Raw genomic sequence first — 27636 nt, forward strand, 5'->3', positions numbered from 1 at the left:
GGGATTTTTTAATCACATGAGCTGGGACCATGTGATGGGAGAAAAACATTCTACCTTTTTAACTTTTCTTGCCCCTTTAACATTAACTAAGGGGACAGATGTATAGGTTTCCAGTGTTGTTGTTTAGTTCTTAAAATGATCAAACTGCGGCTAATGTCTTTAATAGATGACTGGGTTGTGAACTCTTTTGAAGCAATGGGAGAAAAAAACATTCTACCATTTTTAACCTTTTGAACTTTTAGCATGGGACAGATGTATAAGTCTCCAGTGTTTAATTGACCAAAACTGCGGCTAATGTCTTTAACAGATGACTGGGGTATGAACTCTTTTTAACCTTTTGAACTTTTAGCACTAGCTAATGGGACAGATGTATAAGTCTCCAGTGTTTAAATGACCAAAACTGCGGCTAATGTCTTTAACAGATGACTGGGGTGTCCGATTAAAAAAAACTGTTAGTTGTTGGTCTAGAAATACTCTGCCACACCAGTTCCTCATGAAGCTTTAAATTGTGACCTGCTGCTGTTACGGACCCAGCGATTTAAAACCAAAACACTACTGTACAATGAGAAGCAATAAAAAAACAAAACATTTTTGGGATTGTGGTGGAAATTGACCGAATAAGGGAGACCAACAAAGAGAAATTCATCTTTGTATATTTATTTAGCTTTTGCGCAAAAGGACCGAAACCAACAAAGTGACAGTCAGCGACTGCCGAGGAATCGATGCAGAGTGCATCCTCACCAGGGTTTTTATATGCATAAGAACAAAGAGTCAATGGTTACATTCAATGAAGGGATAGACATCACTTGATTAGTAAAGGAATTTCCCAAATGAAGGCACACTCTTGTCTCAGACACAAAAGAAAAAAGTTAATGTGCAGGCTAGGCTATATTTCAACCTTACATCATTTAGAACGTTAATAATAATAATAATACATTTTATTTAGTGGCGCCTTTCTGGACACCCAAGGACACCTTACAAGAATCAATACATACATATAAAACAATATAAAAACAACAGGACATGACAGAGACATATTTGTACAGACACATAGGATGGGTGATGAGTACTAGAGAGAGTAGGCCAGTTTAAACAGGTGGGTTTTGAGGAGGGATTTGATTGATGTGATATTGTCAGACTGCCGGATGTGTGGGGGGAGTGAGTTCCATAGCCTGGGAGCAGAGCAGCTGAATGCCCTAGCTCCCATGGTGCTGAGGCGTGGGGTGGGGGTGGTCAGAAGTCCGGCTGATGATGAGCAGAGGGAACGGGAGGGGGTGTACTCCTGAAGGAGGTCTGTGAGGTAGGTGGGGGCGAGGTTGTGGAGGGCTTTGTAGGTGAGCAGGAGGTTTTTGTAGTCGATCCGGGATTTAACAGGGAGCCAGTGCAGTTGGATGAGGATGGGGGTGATGTGGTCGGAGGATTTGGTGCGGGTGATGATCCGGGCGGCAGAGTTCTGAATGATTTGGGGTCTGTTGAGTAGTTTGATGGGGATGAGAGGACAGCGTTGCAGTAGTCGATCCGGGATGTGACAAATGCGTGAACCAGGATTTCAGTGCTGGAGTGAGACAGATCAGGCATTGTATGAAAAAGGGCAGTTCATTATAGTATCAGGGGTTCGAGTATAGTTTAGCGGAAAGGGAGCCAGTCATGCTTTCTACAAAACAGTATAACACAGAGAATCACACTTAATACAAAGGTTATACACTAAATGATAATTTTTCCTCTACAGGGATAAACTGGAATTGTATCATAAATGATTGAGGGACGAATAATCTTTGGTGCTATGAAACTTAAAACTGAAGTAGGCGAGAAGGGAGGGGGGGAGATAGCAAGCTGAGTCAGCTGGCCTTACAGGAACACACACACACACACCACACACCACACACCACACACCACACACACACACACACACACACACACACACGCACACACACACGCACACACACACAAAGTGAATCAGGGACACTGATAGAGAACATGGGGAAAAATAGTTCCTGCTGTCTATAATAAATAAATACATAAATAAATAAAATTCAACAGAAACACAAATAATTCAAGGAATTAATATAAAGATAAATAAATGAACAAAATAAAACATATCAATTCATGTCACATCTTATCAATTAATTAATGGCTACATTTATTTTTTATATTATTTTTGTTACATTTAATGACATTTATTTACTGATTTATTGAGTAATTTATTAATGTGTTTCTTTAATTTTTGGTTTTGGCAGGCTCTGTCCTCCATACATACAGTTGTTTTGAAGTGGGTTATATATACTTCTCCATAGTCATTGTATCACCTATAGTAGATGGAGTTTAGTTTTAGGCTATTATACAATATATATATATATATATATATATATATATACAGTATATATATGTATATATATATACATATATATACTGTATATATAAAATTAAAAATAATAAAATAAAATAAAATCTATTTATATATACATCGCTTTAGGCTATTTTATAATATTTTCCGACGGGGAGCTGAACTGAAAGTAAAACTTAGTTATGCAGTTTTTGTCTAGATAAGTTTCATTTCCATGATAATGTTGAGTAGCTTCCTTTATGAAATGTGACTCAAACATTACGTCATTGTTGCTGAAGCTTTGTTGACAAATTTTAACCAATCAGAGGCTGCTCTCTTTACAACCGACCAATCAGAGGCTCTCTTACAACCGACCAATCAGAGGCTCTCTCTTTACAACCGACCAATCATAGCTCACGCTGAGCGTCATATAAAAGGATCCGGTCGGCTGTCTCTCCTCAGTGACTCTGAGACTCTACTAGGAACTACTTCTAGAGGAACTCAGCAGCAACAGCAAACACTCACAATTCAGAGGAAATAACCACCAGAAACCGGACCAACGGACTTCTCTGGATAACTATGATGTTTATTTCAGTTGAGGGTCTTCAGGAGTTGAGTTTTACTCGATTTTGAGGCGTTGGAAGCTGAGAAATGAGTTAAAATCAGTTGAAATGCGGTAAGTAACTGTTGATCATTAGAAACTTTTGTTTTAAATGTGAGCGATAACGGTTGGTCCAGATGTAGCTGCGCATTCAGACGGGGGGAGACGGTCTTTGGACGCAACACCAACTACGTCACTAGAACTTTACCTCATAGCGGTTTTTTAATTTTTTATTATTATTATTATTATTTTAAAACCTTTATTGAACCAGGTAGTACTCATTGAGATTAAGAATCTCTTTTTTATATATATTTTTTTATTATTATTTGGTTTTTAAAAAAAAAAAAACTTTATTTAACCAGGTAGTACTCATTGAGATTAAGAATCTTTTTTTATATTTTTATTATTATTATTTATTTTTTTATTTAACCAGGTAGTACTCATTGAGATTAAGAATCTCTTTATTTATATTTTTATTATTATTATTATTATTTTAAAACCTTTATTTAACCAGGTAGTACTCATTGAGTTAAAGAATCTCTTTTTTTTTTAAATATGTTTTTATTATTATTGGTTTTGTTTTTTTAAAAACTTTATTTAACCAGGTAGTACTCATTGAGATTAAGAATCTCTTTTTTTATCTTTTTTTATTATTATTGGGTTTTTAGAAAAAACAAAAAACTTTATTCAACCAGGTAGTACTCATTGAGATTAAGAATCTTTTTTTATATTTGTATTATTATTTATTTATTTATTTAACCAGGTAGTACTCATTGAGATTAAGAATCTCTTTATTTATATTTTTATTATTATTATTATTTTAAAACCTTTATTTAACCAGGTAGTACTCATTGAGATTAAGAATCTCTTTTTTTTAAAATATTTTTTTATTCTTATTTATTTATTTATTTTAAAACTTTATTTAACCAGGTAGTACTCATTGAAATTAAGAATCTCTTTTATTATTTTTTATTATTTTTTTAAACCTTTATTTAACCAGGTAGTACTCATTGAGATTAATAATCTCTTTTTTATATTTTTATTATTATTATATTTTTTAAACCTTTATCTAACCAGGTACTACTCATTGAGATTAAGAATCTTTCTTTTTATTTTTTTATTATTATTATTATTATTTTTAAACCTTTATTTAACCAGGAAGTACTCATTGAGATTAAGAATCTTTTTTTATTTTTGTTATTATTATTATTATTATATTTTTAAACCTTTTATTTAACCAAGTAGTACTCATTGAAATTAATAATCTCTTTTTTATATTTTTATTATTATTATATTTTTTAAACCTTTATCTAACCAGGTACTACTCATTGAGATTAAGAATCTTTCTTTTTATTTTTTTATTATTATTATTATTATTTTTAAACCTTTATTTAACCAGGAAGTACTCATTGAGATTAAGAATCTTTTTTTATTTTTGTTATTATTATTATTATTATATTTTTAAACCTTTTATTTAACCAAGTAGTACTCATTGAAATTAAGAATCTCTTTTTTTATATTTTTATTATTATTATTTTATTTTTTTAATCCTTTATTTAACCAGGTACTACTCATTGAGATTAAGAATCTTTTTTTATTTTTGTTATTATTATTATTATATTTTTAAACCTTTTATTTAACCAGGTAGTACTCATTGAAATTAAGAATCTCTTTTATTATTTTTTTATTATTTTTTAAACCTTTATTTAACCAGGTAGTACTCATTGAAATTAAGAATCTTTTTTTATTTTTGTTATTATTATTATTATTATATTTTTAAACCTTTTATTTAACCAAGTAGTACTCATTGAAATTAAGAATCTCTTTTTTTATATTTTTATTATTATTATTTTATTTTTTTAATCCTTTATTTAACCAGGTAGTACTCATTGAGATTAATGAGAATCTCTTTTGCAAGAGAGACCTGGCCAAGACAGCAGCATTTAAACATACAGTAAATAAATAAGTTTGGGGAAGTAAATAAGGGGTAAAATGCAAAGGGAAAATCGTGCATAAATAAATAAATTAATTAATAAATAAATACTTCTAAAAATAAATAAATAAAAGGGAAAATTGAACGGAAACATTAATAAATCAAGGAATTGATATAAATAAACACATAAATAAATACTTCTAAAAATAAACACAAAACAAATACAAAATAAATGCAAAAATAAATATATGAATGAAAAATAAATGCTAAAATAAATAAAAGGGAAAATTAAATGGAAACACATAAGTCAAGGAATTAATATAAAGATAAATGAATAAATACTTTGAAAAATAAATACAAAATAAATGCAAAAATAAATATAGAAATGAAAAATAAATGCTAAAATAATTAAATACATTCAGAAATTAATCAAAATAAATACATAAATAAATAAAAAGGAAAATTCAACAGAAACACTAATAAATCAAGGAATTAATGTAAAGATAAGTAAATAAACAAAATAAAACAGAATGGCTACATTTATTTTTAATATTATTTTTTGCTACATTAAGTGACATTTATTTACTTATTTAGTGAGTAATTTATTTATTTATTTCAAGACAGCAGCATTTAAACATACATTAAAGTTTCAGACGCCACAACATAAAACAAATGCAAAAGTACATCGCATAATATCATACAAAACACATTAAAATCAAGTGTTTCCCGATTGACTTCTAGGTCTTCATTAATGTTTTAAATTCACACTAAGGGTTGAAATGCAAAGGGGAAAATCGTGCATCAATAAATAAGTACTTCCAAAAATGAATACAAAATAAATGCAAAAAGAAATAAATAAATGCAAAAACAAATCGATACATTTAACAAATTATAAAAATAAATACACAAATAAATAAAAGGGAAAATTAATCAGAAACACAAATAGATAAAGGATTATATTATTCATTAATTATTGGTTACATTCATTTTTAATATTTTTGCTACTATTATATATTTATTTATTGAGTTATTTATTTACCGTGTTAAAAAAAAAATTAAGCGGTCTATTAGCTGATTATTTTTAACAAAGCAAAAAGAGAGGAGGAGGATGAGGCTGGTTGGGAGGGAGAGACAAAAGAGAGGTGATGATGAAAGTAAAGTGCAGGCAGGAGGGACTGAGACAGTGAAGAAGGAAAAAGTAAAAAAAAAAAAAAAAAAGATTAAAATACTTTACAAGTCATGAAGTTTAGAAAAGTTACCCTGGAGCCCTTCTGTAAAGAAATTAGTGAAATAATTTTCCTGACGGTGAACTAGAGACAATGAACGCAGCACCGTGGCTGCTACGGTAACTCTCCTGACGGTGAACTGGAGACAATGAACGCAGCACCGTGGCTGCTACGGTAACTCTCCTGACGGTGAACTGGAGATATTGAACGCAGCACCGTGGCTGCTGCAGTAGCTCTCCTGACGGTGAACTGGAGACAATGAACGCAGCACCGTGGCTGCTACGGTAACTCTCCTGACGGTGAACTGGAGACAATGAACGCAGCACCGTGGCTGCTACGGTAACTCTCCCTGACGGTGAACTGGAAACAATGAACGCAGCACCATGGCTGCTACGGTAACTCTCCCTGACGGTGAACTGGAGACAATGAACGCAGCACCGTGGCTGCTACAGTAACTCTCCCTGACGGTGAACTGGAGACAATGAACGCAGCACCGTGGCTGCTACGGTAACTCTCCCTGACGGTGAACTGGAGACAATGAACGCAGCACCGTGGCTGCTACGGTAACTCTCCCTGACGGTGAACTGGAAACAATGAACGCAGCACCATGGCTGCTACAGTAACTCTCCCTGACGGTGAACTGGAGACAATGAACGCAGCACCGTGGCTGCTACAGTAACTCTCCCTGACGGTGAACTGGAAACAATGAACGCAGCACCGTGGCTGCTACGGTAACTCTCCCTGACGGTGAACTGGAGACAATGAATGCAGCACCGTGGCTGCTACAGTAGCTCTCCTTACGGTGAACTGGAGACAGTGAACGCAGCACCGTGGCTGCTACAGTAACTCTCCCTGACGGTGAACTGGAAACAATGAACGCAGCACCGTGGCTGCTACGGTAACTCTCCCTGACGGTGAACTGGAGACAATGAATGCAGCACCGTGGCTGCTACAGTAGCTCTCCTTACGGTGAACTGGAGACAGTGAACGCAGCACCGTGGCTGCTACAGTAACTCTCCCTGACGGTGAACTGGAAACAATGAACGCAGCACCGTGGCTGCTACGGTAACTCTCCCTGACGGTGAACTGGAGACAATGAATGCAGCACCGTGGCTGCTACAGTAGCTCTCCTTACGGTGAACTGGAGACAGTGAACGCAGCACCGTGGCTGCTACAGTAACTCTCCCTGACGGTGAACTGGAAACAATGAACGCAGCACCGTGGCTGCTACGGTAACTCTCCCTGACGGTGAACTGGAGACAATGAATGCAGCACCGTGGCTGCTACAGTAGCTCTCCTTACGGTGAACTGGAGATAGTGAACGCAGCACCGTGGCTGCTACAGTAGCTCTCCTGACGGTGAATATAGGCCTCAGTTGTCTGTTCTGCTCTTACACTGCAGCTGGCGCACCGCTGCACGCAAAGCACAAGTCTTGTCGGTTGACGGTAATAATCTGTTAACGAGGGTCAGTTATAGGTTAAGAATTTTTTTCAAAATTAGCATCCCTAGTTTTTCTGCTCAGTAGCATGACGCACATAGCGAGGCGCAACTTGTTAATCAAAACTATTTTATTAAAATCAAAAATGAATACAGTAAAGTAGCCGACTGGACTTAAATGAGTAGTTGGCTGTTTGGCCGGCGCTTAAGGAAAGCTGTGAGCGGGCTACTCTTATACTATGTGAGTCATTCTATAGAGCAGTGTTTCCAACGTTTTTCTTTAAGGGACCTCTTTTCTATCATTGAGTAAACTGACGACCCCTAACTAATTGACATAATTTGAGCTCTTTGATTGTTTAACAGAGAGGGAAGGATCTGTGAATGTAACTTATGTTCAGCTCTTCACTGCTCAAATAAAATTGACTTGACTGTACCAGTGCGATGTGGTGAAGAGGGAACTGAGCCTGAAGGCGAAGCTCTCAATTTACCGGTCCATCTACGTCCATCTAAGGGGCCAGCTGAGGTGGTTCGTGGCATCTGATCAGAATGCCTCCTGGACGCCTCCCTTTAGAGGTTTTCCGGGCATGGCCAACGGGTAGACCCAGAACAAGCTGTAGAAATTATATATCTCGTCTGGCCTGGGAACGCGTCGGGGTCCCCCAGGAAGAACTAGAAAACGTTGCTGGGGAGAGGGACATCTGGAATTCCCTGCTAATCCTGCTGCCCCCACGACCAGGCCCCGGATAAGTGGAAGAAAATGGATGGATGGATGGATGGATGGCTGGAGGATTCATAGGATCCATAGCACCCCCTAATGCGTGGAATGATGTTGGAATATAATTGCTCTGATCATGATTCATGAGATTTGGTACCAGCATTGCTCTCATCATTGCAAACATTCCCATCATTCGCTCCACCCAACCGGAAGTTGGCCATTTTGAATGATGTTCATTTTTCATGCATTTTATGCAAACGTTTTCAAACTCTTCCTTGAGGGTTTAACTGATTGGTTTTAAGATTTGGTTGGTATAACCCTCTGGCTAATGTGACGCTAAATTGCGAAGGAATAGTTGATACCTCAAACGGGGTACAGGATAAAACTTCAATTCAGGAATACCTGTTAGAGTAGTAGATTAGTTTCAACATGGCGGACGGGTCACAAACTTTCTAATTTTACAGCTAAACAGTACACTATGATGATGGACAGGTTGACAGACGAGATCAGACAGGAGTCTCCACGGACTATGATGTTTGCGGATGACATTGTGATATGTGAGAGTAGGGAGCAGGTAGAGGAGAGGTGGAGGTATGCACAAGAGCAAAAACGGAATACATGTCCATGGATGATTTTAATTACTTGGGGTCAACTGTTCAAAGTAATGGGGAGTGCAGAAGAAAGGTGAAGATTAGAGTGCAGGCAGGGTGGGTGGAAAAGAGTGTCAGGAATGATTTGCGACAGAAGGGTACCAGCAAGAGTGAAAGGGAAGTATGGCAGTGAGACCAGCTATGTTGTATGGTTTGGAGGAAGTGGCACTGACAAAAAGACCGGAAGCAGAGCTGGAGGTGGCAGAGTTTAAGATGCAGAGATTTTTATTGGGAGTGATAAGGATAGACAAGGTTAGGAAGAGTATATTGCCCTGTTTCCAAAGCAGGAACTTTCCCCCGGAACTAAGATCCTGTTGAGGAACTCATTGCGTTTCGACCGCAGGGACCGGGGTCTATATTAAGTTCTGGGGTCATTTAGTGCGTCTTCACATTAGGTACGATTGATCCGTACCGTGCCCGAGTGCGACTGCCCCCCCTCGCCACTCAGCTTTCACATTAGTAAAGCAGTTCCGTACCTGAGTACACTTGTGTCATCATCCACGTGTATTTGTTTATGTTACGATCAGATGTACGTAGCTGAGCATCGTAAAACACTTCATTTAAACTGGACAGAAACAAAATAAAATTCACCAAAACCGCCACCGATGTGAAAGCACCCTTAGGTTCAGGAACTCACTCCAAATGAGGGAATTATTGGTCGTTGGAATCCCGCAGTGGAAAACGTCTGTGTTGTAGTAAATGTGACACCAACCAACCACTAATTTTGCTTTTATTTGTTTCCTAGACCTGAGAAGCGAACTGAAGTGATCGCTTGAAAGATAGCTCTACATGCGATGCAATCTGGATTTCCACGCAGCCAAGGAGGGGCCTATTCTGCATTCCAGCACTGGAGAAATGTTGCTCTCCCATCACCTGAGGACATCAACGTTCCACCTGTACCAGTAGTTCACCCTGAAAAAATGAAATACAAAACAACATGGTAGTCACTCAATATCCCGGGGAGCTTAGAGTGGCTTACGGTCCAGCTCAGTTGCACCAAGGCTATGGACAATCATAACAGAATCTCCAGGGACTCCACCGCCAGGAGTCACAGGCAAGCGTACTAAGCACTGGATTCCACCACCCAATACCTGAAGATAATGCATGCACTTCTCGGAACAGTCGCCACCAAATAAGCAGAGAAGGCAACACTGACTTTTATTCATCAGCACATGTCTCTGCACAGCACATCAGTTTTTCGGGAAATCAGCTAATGAGAACTCTGTAAGACAATCCGTTAACAACCGTGAACAACAAATGTCGAATTTGAAGAATAATACTGGACTGCAGCAAAGACGGCATTTGAATTGTGCCTCATTAGCCTGTACCAGTTCTGCAGCACTTCAGGGAGTCGCAGCAAAGATATTTCCTTTACAGGATCAGTGTTCTTCTGTGACTGTGTGCAAAAAGCAGGCATCTAACCCACTGTTGTTGGCCTTACTGAATGGAAATCCTTCAGATTCCAAATCCTTTACCACCCCGTCTTTTCTGTCAGAGGAGATTAATGGCAACACTGAACTCAATACTATTCCTCATTTTTCAGATGCAAGACACCGCAAAGGTCAGCAAGTCAAAGGTTCACAAGCTGCTCTAAACTGTAGAATGACTAGAACACAAAACCCAGATCATTCAAGAGGAACTCCTTCCAGCCCCCATCAGCAGCAGGTCTTCCCTCCGTCTCTCAGCAGTCAGTCATCCACAGACAAAGTCTCTCCAGTTGGAGAGACGGAACCACCTACAGATGCAGAAATAAAGGAATATATTGACCGAAAGTACACATATTTTCTGACTGTTGTAAAACAGAAAGAGAGAAATTATAGACATAATGCGTGGGACGGGGACTCCACACTGCAGTCTGACGACACCATGCCAAACAGTATTGCCCATCTCCCCATAACCTCTGCCTCTGACAAAGCTGTGGAGAGGCAAAGTCTCCACTCTGCTATGATTGAGGAGTGCACTGCAGCAGTTGAAAAGGACAGTTCAAAGGACAGCAAAGCCAACGCTGAGTTAACACCCAAGTTTAAAGAGACAGATCGTTGTGCTACATATGCATCAATGATACATTCAACAGGTACAGTAGTCTCTGCTCTAGGCAACTCAAAATGTGCTCCTAAAAGGGAATTTGTTAAGAAGACTGCATCGGTAGATTTAGATTTTTCACCAGTTGATAAAATTCAGATTACTAATATAGCATCAATTGCTGCAAACCAAAGTGAATGGCTGAGCGACCAAACAAGTGATGAAGGTGCGAGGGAGGATGCAGGCTCTGTGCATTCACAAACTGATTTATGCATAGCACTTTATGAAAACACAATCAAAGAGCATGCCACTCAATCTGAAAGAGAGGGCGAGGAAGCACGACCAAAATATGAGGACATTTCGGACGATGATGCGTCACAGATGGTCACAACCCTCCCAGACACAGAGCATGGAGGATTAAGCATTTCAGCATGGATTAAAGACTCACAGTATGAAGATGTAAGTGGCGCTGACAGTCCACAGTATGAAGATGTAAGTGACGCTGACAGTCCACAGAATGAGTATATGACTGTGGACACATCTCAAGTACCTGATCCCAAAGATGAGCAGTCACCATTTGAAAATGAACATGTGCACGGTCAGGCTCAGAGGAAGACAGAAATCACTCCAGATGAGGAAGCGATTCCAAAGCAGCAGGTTTCACTAAAGACAGAAACACTTGAAATAGCACAGCATTGTTCTTGTTCATGTTTTGTTGAAACTGATTACGGTTTTGAAGATCTATCATGTCCTAAATGTAACCGTGAAACACGAACAAACCACTCTGTTTCAAATAGTCCTTCCTCTGTTTTGCAAGCTGAAGATAACACTGATGATGAGACTGAAGATGAGACTGATGTTGAGGCTGAAGATGAGACTGATGATGAGACTGATGATGATATGGATTATGACTGTTTAACTATAAGCATGTTAGACCTTAAATTTGAACCAGAAGATGAAGACCAGGATAGCCTAGAAAAAAATGCGCTAGAAGTTGGGGAAACAGAAGACGAAGAAAGACAGTGTGACACAAGTCCAACACCTCCGAAACCAGTACTAGCTTTTGATTTTGCCCAGCTGCCGGTGTACGACACAAAAGAGAGCTTTATACAAGCTATGACATGTAGATTTGAGGTGGCATCAGGCGAGAGCACACCTGAACATGAAATGGTCTCTGAGGAAGCTCAGAACAGGAGACAGTCTGTAGACAGCTGTGAAACTGAAGACAGTTGTGATTACTCATCTGCATCGGAACACAACTATTTGACAGTATCCAGGAAGATGTTGAGGAAGAGGTCAGCACCTCAGCCATCAGAGACCGATGTATCCGCGTCTGAAAAAGAGGGTGAAGGCGATGAGTTTGCAAATATGCAAAAAGGTCAAACCAGGAGCTTGGACAAGTCTGGCTGTATGCAAAACCTCAGACGACTGATTGAAGCCAGAGCTGGCTGCTCTAAGGATGTTCAACCCGAGACCAATGGACAACAGATTTCAACAAAGGATGATGTAATAGTCATAGTTTCTGACACGGAGGATGAAGGTGATCACTACTGCAAAAAGGCAAAAAGGAAGAGAAAAGAAAAAAGAATCTTGTTCTCTTCAGCCTCAGAGGACAGTGGAGATGCCCCATGTAGTCAACAAAAGAGACATTCGCCTGGAACTGTGGGCCGTCAGTGTGGAACTGTTAAAGAAAAGCTTCCAGAAAACAGACTGCCATCTGCAGACTCATCAGCACCTCAGCACCGATCTAACCATGATACACCGACTGAAGAAATGCTGCAGGATGCAAGCTCTGACCTGTCACACAGTGCAGGACAGATTAAAACCAAAGCTGCCTCTGAGCATGTTGAAGGTGTAATAAATGTTGACTCTGACACCGAGGATGACAATGACCAAAAATACAAAAAGCCAAAAAGGATGAGATTTTTCTCTTCAGATTCGGACAGTGACGATGCCCCGTGTGTTGAACCTGAAACCAGACTGTCTTCTGCAGACTCATCACTGCCACAGCGCCAGTCTAAACTTCATGATACACAGTTAAAAGACGTGATGCCGGATGCATGCTATGACCTGTCGCACAATAGGAAAAAGAGTGGACTGCCAATTGAAGCTAAAGGTGGCTCTGCCCATGTTCGACACAAGGCCGACAGAGAAACGGCATCAAAAAAAAGAGTAGTTTTCCACGATTCTGTGGTTAAAAAAGGCCATTTCAGCAAAAAGAAGGAAGATAAAAAAGGAATCTCATCAGGATCAGGGGACAGTAGTGGTGATTTATTTGCTACAAAAAGCAGACGGTCAACTGAAACTGTGAACCGTTTTTGTGGAACTGCTAACGAAAAGCCTAAAAAAAACAGACTGTCATCTGAAGACTCGCCAGAGCAGCAGCCCCGGTCTGTGGACATGGAGGTAGACTCCACTTTGGGTCGCTATATTGTGAAGCCTTCTCGACCAACTGAATCCTTGATACTTTCAAAAGAACCTAGAGTCCACAGGCAGGGTAAAGATGGAACAAAGAATAACGTTCAGGCCAACGTACCAAAACCCAGAATATCAAGACAACTTTCCTCACATAGGCAGGAAGGCCCATCCACCTCCTTCAGTAACTTGTCTTCCACAAGTGGACAGCTTTCTGAAGCCAGACGAAGCTCAGCTTCCTCAAGAGGTTTGTCTCCGTCTGGAGAAACCTCCGCCTCCTCTAGTCTTCCTTCATCTAAGCAGAGCACATCTATTCCCAGACAATATTCGCCTTTGTCCAAACTACAGCGTTCTCACTCTTATCACAACCCCTCAACATCATCTTCTGCAACCATGCCATTATCGGCAAAGGAACAACTGAAAAAAGACTGGAAGGACAGCTTTTACCCAACCATGAGGGACAAAAAACACAGCATGAGGACGGAGGAGGAAGCTAGACCAGGACCTAGTCACCATTACAAGACACCCAGACAGAGGCACAAGTCTGAACCCCAACTGTCGAAGAGGGCTAGGAGTGTGGCCATACAGAGGACCAAGGACATAAATCCATATGCCCCAAAAGAAAGTGTGTTCTTTTGAAGTCTCTACAATGTATTTTTAATTGTCCTTAATTAATTCAGATAGTTCTTTTTGAATGTGTCTAATTAGAATACATGTTCCCAACCCCTATTCTTATTGTAGGATGCCCTGTGGGTGAAGGTTACAAGTGGTCAATGAAGCCAACAGTGGTAAAGCAAAAAAAAAGGTGATACTTAACATTTCCCTAACATGGTTTTAGGACCCCCTCGAAAACGAGATGCTACATCTCAAGGGGCTATCCTTCCAATAAATTCAAATGGTTTGCTCCATGAGTAATAATTATTATTTTACAGCTGAACAATGCAGTGTGCAATTTCATCAGGTTTTCCAGTTTCTGTAATGTTTTATTTCTGTTGTTCCCTGCTATTTGTCATTGTAGGTTCCAGCAGGAAGGGGAAGAAGTGTAGATCCCGTCCAAGACCCCATCGGTGAGGAAAGGGTGCCAGTGTCTACGAATCCGAGTCCAGTTTGTTTCACTCCCAAAGGGACAGGTGGTTGAGTGGCGAAAACAGCAGTTGCTGCCGATTCCATCTTTTGATTTTCCAAAACATTTTCTGTATTTTAATTGTTTGTGTTTGTATATACGCATACTGTGAATATTTTATATTATATACTGTATTACCAACTGTTTGTGGTAACGGCATTGAATGTTTTGAAAGTGTTCTTTTATCATGTGCTTCAATATGTATATAAATAAGGATGCACCGATACCACTTTTTTTTCAGACAAAGTACAAGTACATGTACTTATATTTGGGTACTCGCCGATACCGAGTACCGATACGAGTACCTCTCTGTGTCAAAAGACCCTCGTTAACAGCCAGCTGGAGGGTGTGAGCGACACACGGCAGGCTGGGGAGTCCCACATACGAGGCGGTGCGCCGCGACCAGCTCTAGGTCGGCTTGGAAAGGCTCGGGGCGAAGGTGGCTCAAGGCCACAACTTTACAGCGCTCCCCTCCCGGACCTCGCCGCACCGTGGACAAAGGGCTCGCTGCGCCCTCTCTCCTCGCCAGGGAAGGACCTCTGCTCCCGGTGCGACTGTCGATCGGGGCGGACTGTCCTCAGTGCGCCCCAACCGCGTCGTGCCGCCAGATCGGGACTCGGCCTACGTAAAAGGCGCCAGGGGTCTGCGGCGTTGTCGGCAACCCACCCAACCCGTCTTGAAAGACGGTATCGGAGCCGTTTTTTGCGAGTACGAGTACATGAGCACAGTATCGGACCCGATACCCAAAACTGGCATTGGTATCGGTTTATCCCTATATGTAAATTCAGTGTTAAAGTTATTTTTATAAAACGGTCGCTATATCGTGACAGTAGTACATGAAACAGGTAACCTGAAAAAAATCATGTGCCTTTGTGTCCTTCGGTGCTCCTAACGGCATCTGCAAGAGTTCACAGACTTAAGGAAAACAAGCAGTCAGAGCTGATCTGAGGTCTGATGTCCACCTGCCGTCTATGAGAGCCGGCTGTCAATCATTCGGTTAAGGTTATTATGCAATTTTTGGCCAATGATGCCATAAATATACTGCCTATTGCAGCTTTAAGTTAAATCGTTTTGCTCTGAGTACATGGTACTTCAAACTTTTCAACTATTTCAGATGTTATGATTTTTTTTATACAACACATGTTTTTTTGTACTTTGAAAAAAAAAAAAAGCTGATTGCACTATTCCTATGGATAATGTTCTATCACTTTTTAAAAAATCAATGTGAAAATGCATAAAAAGTCTTAAATGGATCCATTGCTGTTTGTCTCGTGTGCTCTTCTATTTCACCACTAGAGGGAGACATTGATATATATATATATATATATATATAAAACAAACAGTTGATCTCCATTTTAAATCAGTGGAGCCTTAACACCTCATCTGTCTTTTTTTTGGCTTTGGCTTTGGCTTCACAATCTGTAAGACGTCCTCTGTCCCTTTCACAACAGTGGAATCATTTATTTCCATGTGTCGGATGAAGAATCAGACTCAGGAGAGAAAGGCCGGTGAAGATGCAAAATACCCTTTATTTGCATGAAAGATCTGAGCTTTGCATCTCTGCAGTCAAAACAACTTATTTGTATGTCCGGGTACATCAGTATATCAAAACAACATAACACCCTACCTTAATGGAGGTAATGATTCCTGTAAGTCCCAGATCTGGCCTGCTCTGTTCTAATACAAATAGATAACAAGATATCTCAGGATCAAAGTCTAATGTCACGATGGCTGTTCCTGTGCTTTCTAGAGGTCAGGTCACTTAATGCAGAATGTTTTTTTTTTTTTTACATTAACCCTTCCTTGCCAGCATATTGTACTGTAGTTGTATATGATGTTCCTCTGGTGTCCTCCTAATGGTATCTGCAAGATCTCACAGACCGGAGGAAAAGAACCAGTCAGAGCCGAGCTGGAGACTTGCCGTCTCTGAGCAGCTGTCAATCACTACCCACTGAGCAAAGACACGTCCAAAAGACGTCAATTTAACGTCTCTGTCGACCGTCCAAAAGACGTCCACTGAGGAGCAAGAATGAAAGTTTTTGCGACGTCTTTTTTAAACGTCTTTTTAATGTCTAAGATAGTCCCTGGTCAGACGTCCAGATATCGAACCTGTTTTGCACGTCCATAGACGTCCAAGATGGTCCCTGGTCAGACGTCCAGATATCGAACCTGTTTTGCACGTCCATAGACGTCCAAGATGGTCCCTGGTCTGACGTCCAGATATTGAACCTGTTTTGCACGTCTACAGACGTCCAAGATGGTCCCTGGTCAGACGTCCAGATGATGGTCCCTGGTCAGACGTCCAGATATCGAACCTGTTTTGCACGTCCATAAACGTCCAAGAGGGGTCCTGGTCAGACGTTCAGATATTGTACCCACATTGCATGTCCATAGACGTCCAAGATGGTCCCTGAAAGCTGCCTCTGTTGTTGAAAGAACAGCCAATAGGAATGCTCTCTCTCTCTGAAATGACCTGCGATTGGCCTTCCTTCTTCCTCGTGTCCAGCCATCTTCTATATCATGTCTGTCCAGTGTTTGGCGCAGGCGAGCGCAGCGGCATTTGGTTTCGGCCCAGGTTATCTTTGGTCCATTGTGGAGCTTGGCTACATCTCAGGATGTGTTCCATGGTTTGGGATTCGCCACACACACACACACACACACGTGCATTGGAAGTTGTTGTTTTCCATTTCTTCATTGACACCTTGCAGCGTCCTTCGCCGGCCCGCAGGCGGTTCAGTGTTTTCCAGACAGCCCGAGGTTGATCGTGGCCAGTAGCGAGACATTCATCTGGGGCAGGGTTCTGCGACCTGCGTCTCTTCAGCTCCTCTCCAGTGGCTCCCTGTGGATTTATAAAAAGATTAGTGGAAATGAATAACTGTTATTTTGTTTACATTTACAATTTCATTTATCTTTGTTGTAGGTCTATGGTACGACGGAGTATTAGGGCCACATTGAGGAAGAAAATAAATCTGAGATTTCGAGAATAAATAATAATATTATAAAGTAGTAATTTTACATGTTATTTTCTTTTTTTCTCGTAAAGTTATGACTTTATTCATCACTTTTTAAAGTGTATGCATAAAAAAAAGTCTCAAATGGATCCATTGCTGTTGGTCTCGTGTGCTCTTCTATTTCACCACTAGAGGGAGACATTGATATATATATATATATATATATAATAAAACAGTTGATCTCAGTTTTAATACACACCAGAGGCCTGTGTTAAACCATATACTGTATTGTTCATGCATATATAACATATATAAACACAAATTAGGTTCTTATTTTTATTGCCATGACGACGCTTTATGGTCATTTCAGTATTTTATCAAACAAAGGGGGTTAACACTTCAGTATGTTTCTACATATTGTGTTTTTATTGAGGTCAGAAGAAGAGAGAAAATATATTTTTATGGAAAAGAGTGGTGGTGTTTATTATTATTATTATTATTATTATTATTGCTCTTACAGCACTGGAATCATTAGAATAATATATTTTCTTTTCTTTTTTTTATTTCTTTTTTAAATTTTCATCACAAACAGACAAAAAAAACAAAAAACAGAAAAGTAATATCTACAGACACTCACAAACATACCAACCTCACATACAGAACAATACATAAATGAAATAAATAAATACAATTAAAAAATACTAATAGAAAATAAAAAATTTGAATAATTTCTAGATCGAGTTTATTCTCCTCATTGATCCCCTAAAGCAGGGGTGTCAAACTCAAATACACAGTGGGCCAAATTAAAAAAATTGGTACAAGTCGAGGGCCGAACTGGTTCAATGTTTATTGCAAAACTTATTGAAATTAACTTATTGCACATATTGAACCTGGAACTAACAAAGCTTAAGTTATTGCCTATAAAAACAACATTAAACATTAAATAAATGAACAATCTGTTGCATTCATTTCTTATGGCTCTATCTGCAGCTTTTCCAGAGTAATTTCTAATGAAGACATTTTTCCACAGGCCAACAACAGCCAAAAAATAATTTCCTCCAAAGAAAAACCAAACATGCCATCTGGAAATACTGAACCCCTTTAATCTATTTTTTTTTTCTTAACATTTCTTGCCTAAAAAGATTCACATTTAAAAGATATTTAACCTAAAAATATTAGAATTCCCAGAAACAATACCCTACAATGTAAACCCACATTTTAAATATTTATTTTATGTGCAAGTTACTTTATGTTGAATATTTTTGTACAAGAAAAAAAGTGCAAAAAGGAAACATACATTAAAGCTCAGTTTGCTGCTCTGTGATGCACACTAGTCTAAGCCAGATACTTGGCATCTCATCTTGGATGCAAGTTCATCAATGTTTGGGGTCAGGCTCTGAGCTGAGGAAATCCTCAGGATTGAGTGAAGGTGTTCATCAGTAAGACGACTCCTGTGTGATGTTTTGTTTATCTTCATCAAGGAGAACAGTTGTTCACACAGGTATGTGCTGCCAAACATAGAGAGCATTTGAGCAGCTTGGGTACGCAGCTGGGGCATTGTGTCGGGGATGAAACGTGGAAACTGTGCAGCACCCACAGAGTCATACTTTGTCTTGAGTGTGTCACTACATTGAAGTTCAATCAGCTCCATTTGGAGGTTGGTTGGTGCGCTTTCCACGTCAGCTGCAAATGGATTGCTGAGCAATTCAAACCTGCTTTTTTGGGCTTCAAAGTCGTCAAATCGCCGTGTGAAGTCGGCACCGAGTATGCTGAGTTTTTCAGCAAACTGTGCATTTGGGAACCCGGCGGTAGAGACCTGCTCTTTCATAGTTTGGCAGCACGGAAAATGGCTCAAGTTTTCTTGCAGCATCTGCGTCTCCCACAGGCGCAGCTTGGTTTTAAAAGCTCTCACTGTAGCGTACATCTCTGTGATCACATGGCCGCGCCCCTGAAGCTGCAGGTTGAGCGCATTGAGATGGCTCGTGATGTCACACAGAAACGCCACTTCACACCGCAACTTTTTATCCCGGAGCTCTGTTGTGTCTCTCCCTTTGATTTCCATGAACTGACAGATCTCCTCATGCAACTCGAAACATCTTTTCAGCACTTTTCCTTGGCTTAGCCATCGCACCTCTGTGTGGTAGGGCAAGTCACCATATTCTGAACCCAACTCCTCCAGAAAAGACTTGAACTGGCGGTGATTTAAACCTCTGGCTCTTATGAAGTTAACTGCTCGTGTTATGGTGCTCATTACATGTTCCATTTTCAAGGCTTTGCCACACAACGATTCCTGGTGTATGATGCAGTGATAAGCTGTCAGCTCACCTGCGCCGTTTTCCTCCCGCATCTTCTCCCGGACCCTGCCCACCAATCCATTCTTTTGACCGCACATCGCGGGCGCTCCATCTGTCGTCAGTCCCACAAGTTTATCCCAAGGCAGCCCCATTTCATTTACACATCTGGATACCTCTTCAAAGAGATCTTTTCCCGTAGTTGTGCCATGCATTGATCTTAATCCCAGAAGTTCCTCTGTTACGCACAGACTTGAGTCCACTCCACGGATGAAAATTGACAGCTGGGCAGTATCAGAAGTGTCGCTGCTCTCATCCACAGCAAGGGAGTATGCGATGAAATCTTTTCCCTTTCCCACCAGCTGTTGTTGTAGATTGGTGGCAAGCTCACGTACACGATCAGCAACGGTGTTTCTGCTCAGGCTCACATTTGAAAATGCTTGCCTTTTATCTGGGCACACGACGTCGCAAACTTTCATCATGCAGTTTTTGACAAATTCTCCCTCAGTAAAGGGCCGGGCTGATTTAGCGACCTCTGTTGCCACAATAAAACTAGCCTTTACAGCAGCCTCACTTTGTGATTTGGCGTTTGTGAACATAGCCTGCTGTGACACCAGACTTCTTTTCAACTCTTCTACCTTCTGGAGCCTCTGTTTCATGTCCAGATGCTTGTACCTGTCGTGGTGTTTCGCTTCATAGTGTCTTCTTACGTTGTATTCTTTCATTACAGCCACACCGTCTCCGCACACAAGACAAACAGCTTTGCCCTTTATATCCGCGAACATATACTCTGCCTCCCACCTGCCTTGAAAACCTCTGTTTTCAAAGTCCACCTTTCGTTTAGCCATTTTTTTGGGGAGTGGGATAGCTGAAAGTTAGCCACAGTTGACTAGCTCCATAAAGCTGCTGATGAGCGAGTAGTGCAAGGGCTCGCGCTTGAAGGCTCGCGCTTGCAGGCCCTCACTAGGCAACGCACTGGCAGTGCATTGTGGGATTTGTAGTATTAGTGGTGCGTGCAATATACCGGCGGGCCAGCTCTAATAGTAATTAGATATTATCCTGCGGGCCAAAGATAATACCACTGCGGGCCGGGTTTGGCCCGCGGGCCTTGAGTTTGACATATGTGCCCTAAAGTGTACTAAATACTAATCTATTGGTTATGTTCCCTGTCATACAATCTAATCCTTGACTGTCTGACCTATATATATAAATATATTTAAAGGATTTGTGTGCCTCTTGCAGGATAATGATCAGTGACATCATGGTGAGCTTTCTTCTTATCTTATAGTGAGGTATTTATAGGTCTCCTGGTCTGTTTATCATCCTGCAGGCAGACCCAGGTAGCCGAGTGTCGAGCTCAGGCCCCGAACACCAGCAGGACATGCAGAGCTGAGCAAACAGGAGGAAGATGGCAGAGCTGCAAAAACATTATTAATGTGATCAGAGAGATCCAGTCGCTGCAGGAGGCGCTCAGAGGTCAGTGTGTGTTTGTCTGCCTTCATGTTTACATGTGTGTGATGAAGTATACAGCCTGTTAGTGACCGTCCTTGTGCACATGGTGTAATCCAGGGGTCAGAGGTCAGCAACCTACTCTTCAGCTCCTCTCCAGTGGCTCCCTGTGGATTATTAAAAATGGAAATGAATACATGTTTTTTTGTTTGCATTTTCATTTTTATTTATCATTGTTGTAGGTCTATGGTACGACGGTACGACGGAGTATTAGGGCCACATTGAGGAAAAAATTAATCTGAGATTTCGAGAATAAAGTCATAATATTATAAAGTAGTAATTTTACGTGTTATTTTCTTTTTTTCTCGTAAAGTTATGACTTTATTCTGTAAATCTCAGATGTTTTTTCCCTCAATGTGGCCCTAATACTCCGTAGTACATTGTCTCTTTGTCCCTCACTGCATTAGACTTATATACTATATACTTAGGCTATAAACTGTGTTACCTTCATCACAATGATCAAATGTTTTGCAGCTCCAGACAGATTTTTATTTAATTTTGTTTTGCTTAAAATGTCTCTTTTGATAGTAAAAGTTTCTGACCCCTGCTCTAATTTAATGAAATATATTTTGTGCGGTCCTTTTGTAAGAAGAAAAATCAGAACCTAAATAATTTTGCAACTCCATTGGATATGTTTTAATAATAAAAAGCTGTTTTTTTTAAGGGCACTAAACTCTAAGTATTTTCTTTTTCATTTTTGTTTCCTGTTTGTGTCGTTTCTAATCTTGACTTTTAATCAACAGTATTAGTATATACAGGTCTAGTATTATATGATATGATTTTATTGAGAACCAATATATTGTAAATTGATTATTTATTATCTGATATGATTATACCTGGTTTTAGTCTTTAAAACTATTATCTTTTACTACTTGTATTATTTTAAATAACTACTGTCTGACACTCAACATGTGAATTCCCCTTTTTGACCCCGATAAAGAAAAAAGTCTTGTATTTCAATTTCAATTTCAATTTTTGTATTTTAAAATGAAAATCAAATAACCACTCATTTTTTGTATTTTAATATCCGTTTGAGAAAGGAAAATTGAATGAACAAAAGATACACTGACCAATACGAGCTCTTACTTTGTAAATGGCAACTTCCGGTTGCAGAATATGAAAAAACAGGCGTTTTTTTAGTCTTCTAGTGATTTTATTTTTTGTTTTTAGAAATAGAAAATAAAAAATCAACCTGTTTTTTTAAGTTTAGTTCATCACCTTTTTGACCCTGATAAAGAAAAACGTATTGTTTTTCAATATTAATTTTTGTATTTTAAAACGAAAATCAAATAACCACAAATTTTTTGCTTTTTAATATCCGTTTGAGAAAGGAAAATCTAATGACCAAACTGACAACACTGACCGGAGGTGTGTTTTAATTGTCCGGTATTTAATCTGAACAGTGAAGACTTTCTCCGACAAATGAAAACAACAGAGCTGCATTTTTTATTATTATTGCATTTATTTTTTTCTAATTTGTTTTGGAGAAAAACCCAACTGAATGTGGTGCAGCAATTTCTCTTTAATAGAAAACACAAAGTCAAATAGCAAATGAATCATCGTCTTTTAGCCGGTACAGAACAGAAGACGCATCTTATTGTGCTCTGTCCTTGCACATCGAGTGAGACACGTGGTTATCTGCAGAGGAGTAAAACATTCTTCACATTTCTCTGCTTAATCTCCGTGACAAAGACAACAGTGAGAGGGGAGTTGAGACGTTTTTACGAGTTCATGTTATCTTCATCAGTTTGCACCTGGAGGCTGGAAATACAATGTCACAATGAATGAGCATTGAATTCTCATGATTACTCAGACACAATGGAAGAGAAAGCACCCGAACAAGAAAGAAAGTTTATTCAAGTGAGCTTTTAGTATACTTCTTTTAAACTTAGAATAAAAGAGTATTGAGGTGTCTGATGTTAGATGCAGCATATTTATATAGAGGGTTTGTATTAGGAGAGTATATTGGAAGGTTAGTTGTTGTAGGGGCCTTCCTGATTTAGAGCTAGTCAAGGTAAATATATACCAGATGCTAGGTCAGCAGGGTCTTGGGAGTCCCTCTCCTAAAACCATATATGTGGGTCAGAGTTGAAGAGACATATGATGGCTTCGTAAAAGAGGTGTTTCTATTAAAACCATATGTGGAAACTAAGTATTTGACCAAAACAAGCTCGGTATTTAAGGAGCTGTCTGTATACGTTCGAGAGAGTTCTCTCATTATTCGGCTGGAGGCTCTCCAAGTAACGTGTTACTTGTTTACGATACTGAACTTATTGTAATAAATTTGTTATACAACTAAGACAGTGTCGGCGGAGTTTCTCTTCAAACATCTTCAACTGCATCACCACAGAAGATACGACAATATCCTTTCAGATTAAGATAAATTTAACAAAGTTATACTTAAGTATACTTGGCATATACTGACAAGTATACAGAAACGTCTAAGAGACAGGTCGAGCCTTCTTCACACCCCGAGAGGTAAAGTTGCAGAAAAAATAACTTAAAAATATTTTTTTAAATAATTTAATTAGTTAATTCAAATTAAAAATAATACGTACTAAAGTAGTATAATTCATGGTAGTAAGATAGAAACATAAAATTAATTAATTAATTAATTAAATAAATGTGGGAAAAAAAGAAAACAGCATATAGAAAATAATAATTAATAATTAAGTAAATACACTAGAAAGGTTAGATTAAGAATATTCTATATAAGTGATCCTTGGATCCCATATCCTATCATAATACATTTATTTATATAGCACTTCTTAAAACAGATGTTACAAAGTGCTTCATAAGACAATACAAGCAGATAAATAAAGTAAAAGATATGGTAACTGCTAAAACAGAACATCACAGAACATATCAATAATAATAGTGGTAAAATGGTAGGACAAGTTCATAAAACAAATATACAGTATATATACATAAATGTGTATAAGTGTACACATGCGTCCAGAAACGGATGTGTATGTCTATGTGTTTTCAAAAGTTTTTAAAAGTGGATATACAGAGTTAGATGATCGTATCTCTATAGGAAGTGCATAATATCAGGGGGATCCTCATGATTCCACTTGGATGTGATATATCTATTGGCAGCCGTGATTGCCAGGTTAACAAAAACCCATTATCCTCACGGAGGGAAGATTAGTTATCACAGTGGAAAGAGATATTTTCCTTAATTTCCGGGAACATTCTTAGAAAAGTCCTATTAAAGGGACTATTTGTAACTTTCAGAAATGCTTCTTAACAGCGACACCTGTGGCCGTTAAGTCAACGAAAGTCAGCGTCCTGTTTCTCGCGCTTGTGCTCGCTCTACATAGACATGAAGGAGCATCGCTCAACACAGTGAGGAGACACACGTCAGCTAAAAGCACAATATCACTCTATATTTCAGCTACTTGGCAGTAATGTTAGCTGACCAGACCAAGGTCTCTCCATGAATCAATGCTGATCCTAGTGTTGGCTTCTCCTGCATCAGCGCAGGCTTCAGCAGCGGGGCTCCGCAGCGAGAAACTCGCCTCCTTCCGCCCGCACCCGGAGAGAGCAGGAAGACACCGGCACCCGGTCGGTAACAAGACGACAAGGTTTCTCTCTGCGGAGCCCCGTCACTTCACAAGACACGGGAAACCTCTGTTGGTCTGGAGGAGCTGCAGCAGTTATTTCTGCACAAACGTCCACTGAACATTCACTAGATATTCTCAGAGCTAAACTAACTCTTCTGCAGTGTGGAGTGAGCGCGCGTTCACGTCTAGAGGTGGAGCGAGTACGCGAGAACGTGCGCGCTGTTGTGAGTGAAGGCAAACAGGCAGAGGAGCGGGGACGCCGGCCACACGCGTGCGCGCATATGCGAGCACGCATGTGTCCCGACCCGGTACATTTATACGCTTAAAAAGTAACAAACAGTCCCTTTAAGGAAAAACAACGGTAACCTTTCTCACAGTTTCTCCGTCTCCTCTCAGTCTGAATTGTTTTGTTGAACATTTCCCTTCTTCTTGGCCTTGGCTGTCTGAGTGTCCTTCTAGCCTCTCTCCCACGTACTACGGTATGTGAGAAACTACCTCCCCCATCAGCCCTCCAGCTTTTTTATTATCAACATAGTTTTAACATCACAGAGAGTTATTCTCTTGGTGTGTTGTTACGTCCTGAATGAAAGGCCCTTTGCAGTGGAGGTGTGAAAAAGATGGCTTAGGTTTGATAAGCTCACATTCACACCCCTCACCCGCTCCAACCTCACAACCACTAGTTCACAGATGTGTGTGGATTACTTTGCCGTCTCCTCGTCTGTCTGGGCTGGATCCTCACCCACAACGCTCGAACAGTTCAATGAAAACAAGTTAAACTGAAAAACATCATACTAAACCTGTATTCTATTACTGTATTATATCAGTAATCATACTGTGGTATATTTTCAGGTCTGATGCCGGACTGAGAGGCCCCTAATTGTAAACATATGTGAAAGAAGTAGGGCAAAGGCCAGGGGCTGAAAGATAACATGTAGGGAATACCTAAGGCATGAGTTCATATCTTAGCTCAGGGATTGGACGATCTGAACCCAATATATGGGGGTGCGAGGGACCCGAAGTGCAGGACTTTCATATTCGACTGGAGGCCTCCGGACTGCTCGAGACGTCCGTATGACATGTGTGACTTGTTTGTAATAAACTCTATTTACCAGCAAGAACAGTGTCCTCGGAGCTTCCTTCATCATCACTTCAACAGCACGGTCGCAGAAAAGATACGACAATACTAAACATGTAATATAATCCTACTAAACATGTATTATATTACTGTATTATATAAGTAATCACACTAAGCATGTATTATAATTAGACTAAACATGTATTATATTACTGTATTATATAAGTAATCACACTAAGCATGTATTATAATTAGACTAAACATGTATTATATTACTGTATTATATAAGTAATCATACTAAACATGTATTCTATTACTGTATAATATAAGTAATCATACTAAACATGTATTCTATTACTGTATAATATAAGTAATCATACTAAACATGTATTATATTACTGTATAATATAAGTAATCATACTAAACATGTATTATATTAATAGTATTATATAAGTAATCATATTAAACATGTATTATATTACTGTATTATATCAGTAATCATACTAAACATGTAATATAATCCTACTAAACATGTATTATATTACTGTATTATATAAGTAATCACACTAAGCATGTATTATAATTAGACTAAACATGTATTCTATTATTGTATTATATAAGTAATCATACTAAACATGTATTATATTACTGTATTATATCAGTAATCATACTAAACATGTAATATAATCCTACTAAACATGTATTCTATTACTGTATAATATAAGTAATCATACTAAACATGTATTATATTACTGTATAATATAAATAATCATACTAAACATGTATTATATTAATAGTATTATATAAGTAATCATATTAAACATGTATTCTATTACTGTATTATATCAGTAATTATAGTAAACATGTATTCTATTACTGTTTTATATAAGTAATCACACTAAACATGTATTATATTACTGTATTATATAAGTAATTATACTAAACATGTATTATATCAGTAATTATAGTAAACATGTATTCTATTACTGTATTATATCAGTAATTATAGTAAACATGTATTCTATTACTGTATTATATCAGTAATTATAGTAAACATGTATTCTATTACTGTATTATATCAGTAATTATACTAAACATGTATTCTATTACTGTATTATATCAGTAATTATACTAAACATGTATTCTATTACTGTATTATGTAAGTTTTTTTAACTTCTTTTTATTTCCTGTCAACAGGCTCAGTCTGTACGGCACAATCACATGTTTTCATCCACAACAGGGTCATGAGTGTCCTTAGGAGACACTCAGTTACCTTGAGGACCACAAGTCTTAAGAAGTAATAATTCAAATGTCCACAGCTTGTGGTTTAATTATAAATCGTATTTTTATTGTAAGATTAGGCAGAGCAAAGGCATACAGCTCAAAAAGGTAATTCAATTATGATTAGTTCAATGTTAGATTGGTAAAAAATAGAGATTCATAACCCAGTTATAATGATCATGATAAAAAGACTAATAATATAACCTGTTCAATTCAACGTCTGTTTTGAGACGGAGGGAAAGACGGGGTTTGCTGCCGTCGCAGTGTTCCTCTTTTACTGCCAGTTCAGAAACTCCTAAGTCCAAAATCACAAATCAAAGCCCAGCTCGAAGCTGGCGTCCAACCCGTGTTGGCAGCTCAAGCTGAGGAATCATGACCAGTGAATCTGTAATCCTCAGTTGGAAGTGGAAAGGGCAAATTCTCTGTAAAAAATCACAATCTCCTATTTTCTTTCCATGTCACTGAGGACACTTGATCCTTTCTCCGTCAAAATCTAGCTCAGTCCAAAAGCTATTCAT

The 27636-nt window shown here is 39.0% G+C and overlaps 1 protein-coding gene and 1 long non-coding RNA gene across 2 annotated transcripts; one reads left to right on the top strand and one right to left on the bottom strand.

Moving 5' to 3' along the window:
* Nucleotides 1-2769: 2769 nt before the first annotated feature.
* LOC141761600 (uncharacterized) lies at nucleotides 2770-21605 on the top strand. Its single transcript, XR_012592608.1, has 5 exons — nucleotides 2770-2999; nucleotides 9631-13947; nucleotides 14064-14127; nucleotides 14341-17306; nucleotides 21022-21605. It is a non-coding gene; the product is annotated as an uncharacterized LOC141761600 (long non-coding RNA).
* On the bottom strand, nucleotides 18229-21163 carry LOC141761598 (general transcription factor II-I repeat domain-containing protein 2-like). Its single transcript, XM_074625036.1, has one exon. The coding sequence runs from the start codon at nucleotides 20533-20535 to the stop codon at nucleotides 18727-18729; it is 1809 nt and encodes a 602-aa protein (XP_074481137.1). The 5' UTR covers nucleotides 20536-21163; the 3' UTR covers nucleotides 18229-18726.
* Nucleotides 21606-27636: the final 6031 nt, after the last annotated feature.

Source organism: Sebastes fasciatus, chromosome 23 (assembly GCF_043250625.1).
Source record: "Sebastes fasciatus isolate fSebFas1 chromosome 23, fSebFas1.pri, whole genome shotgun sequence".
NCBI lineage: Eukaryota > Metazoa > Chordata > Actinopteri > Perciformes > Sebastidae > Sebastes > Sebastes fasciatus.

Excerpts from the sequence above, each read along its gene's own strand:
- LOC141761598 (XM_074625036.1), bottom strand. The coding sequence starts at position 20,535 with ATGGCTAAACGAAAGGTGGACTTTGAAAACAGAGGTTTTCAAGGCAGG.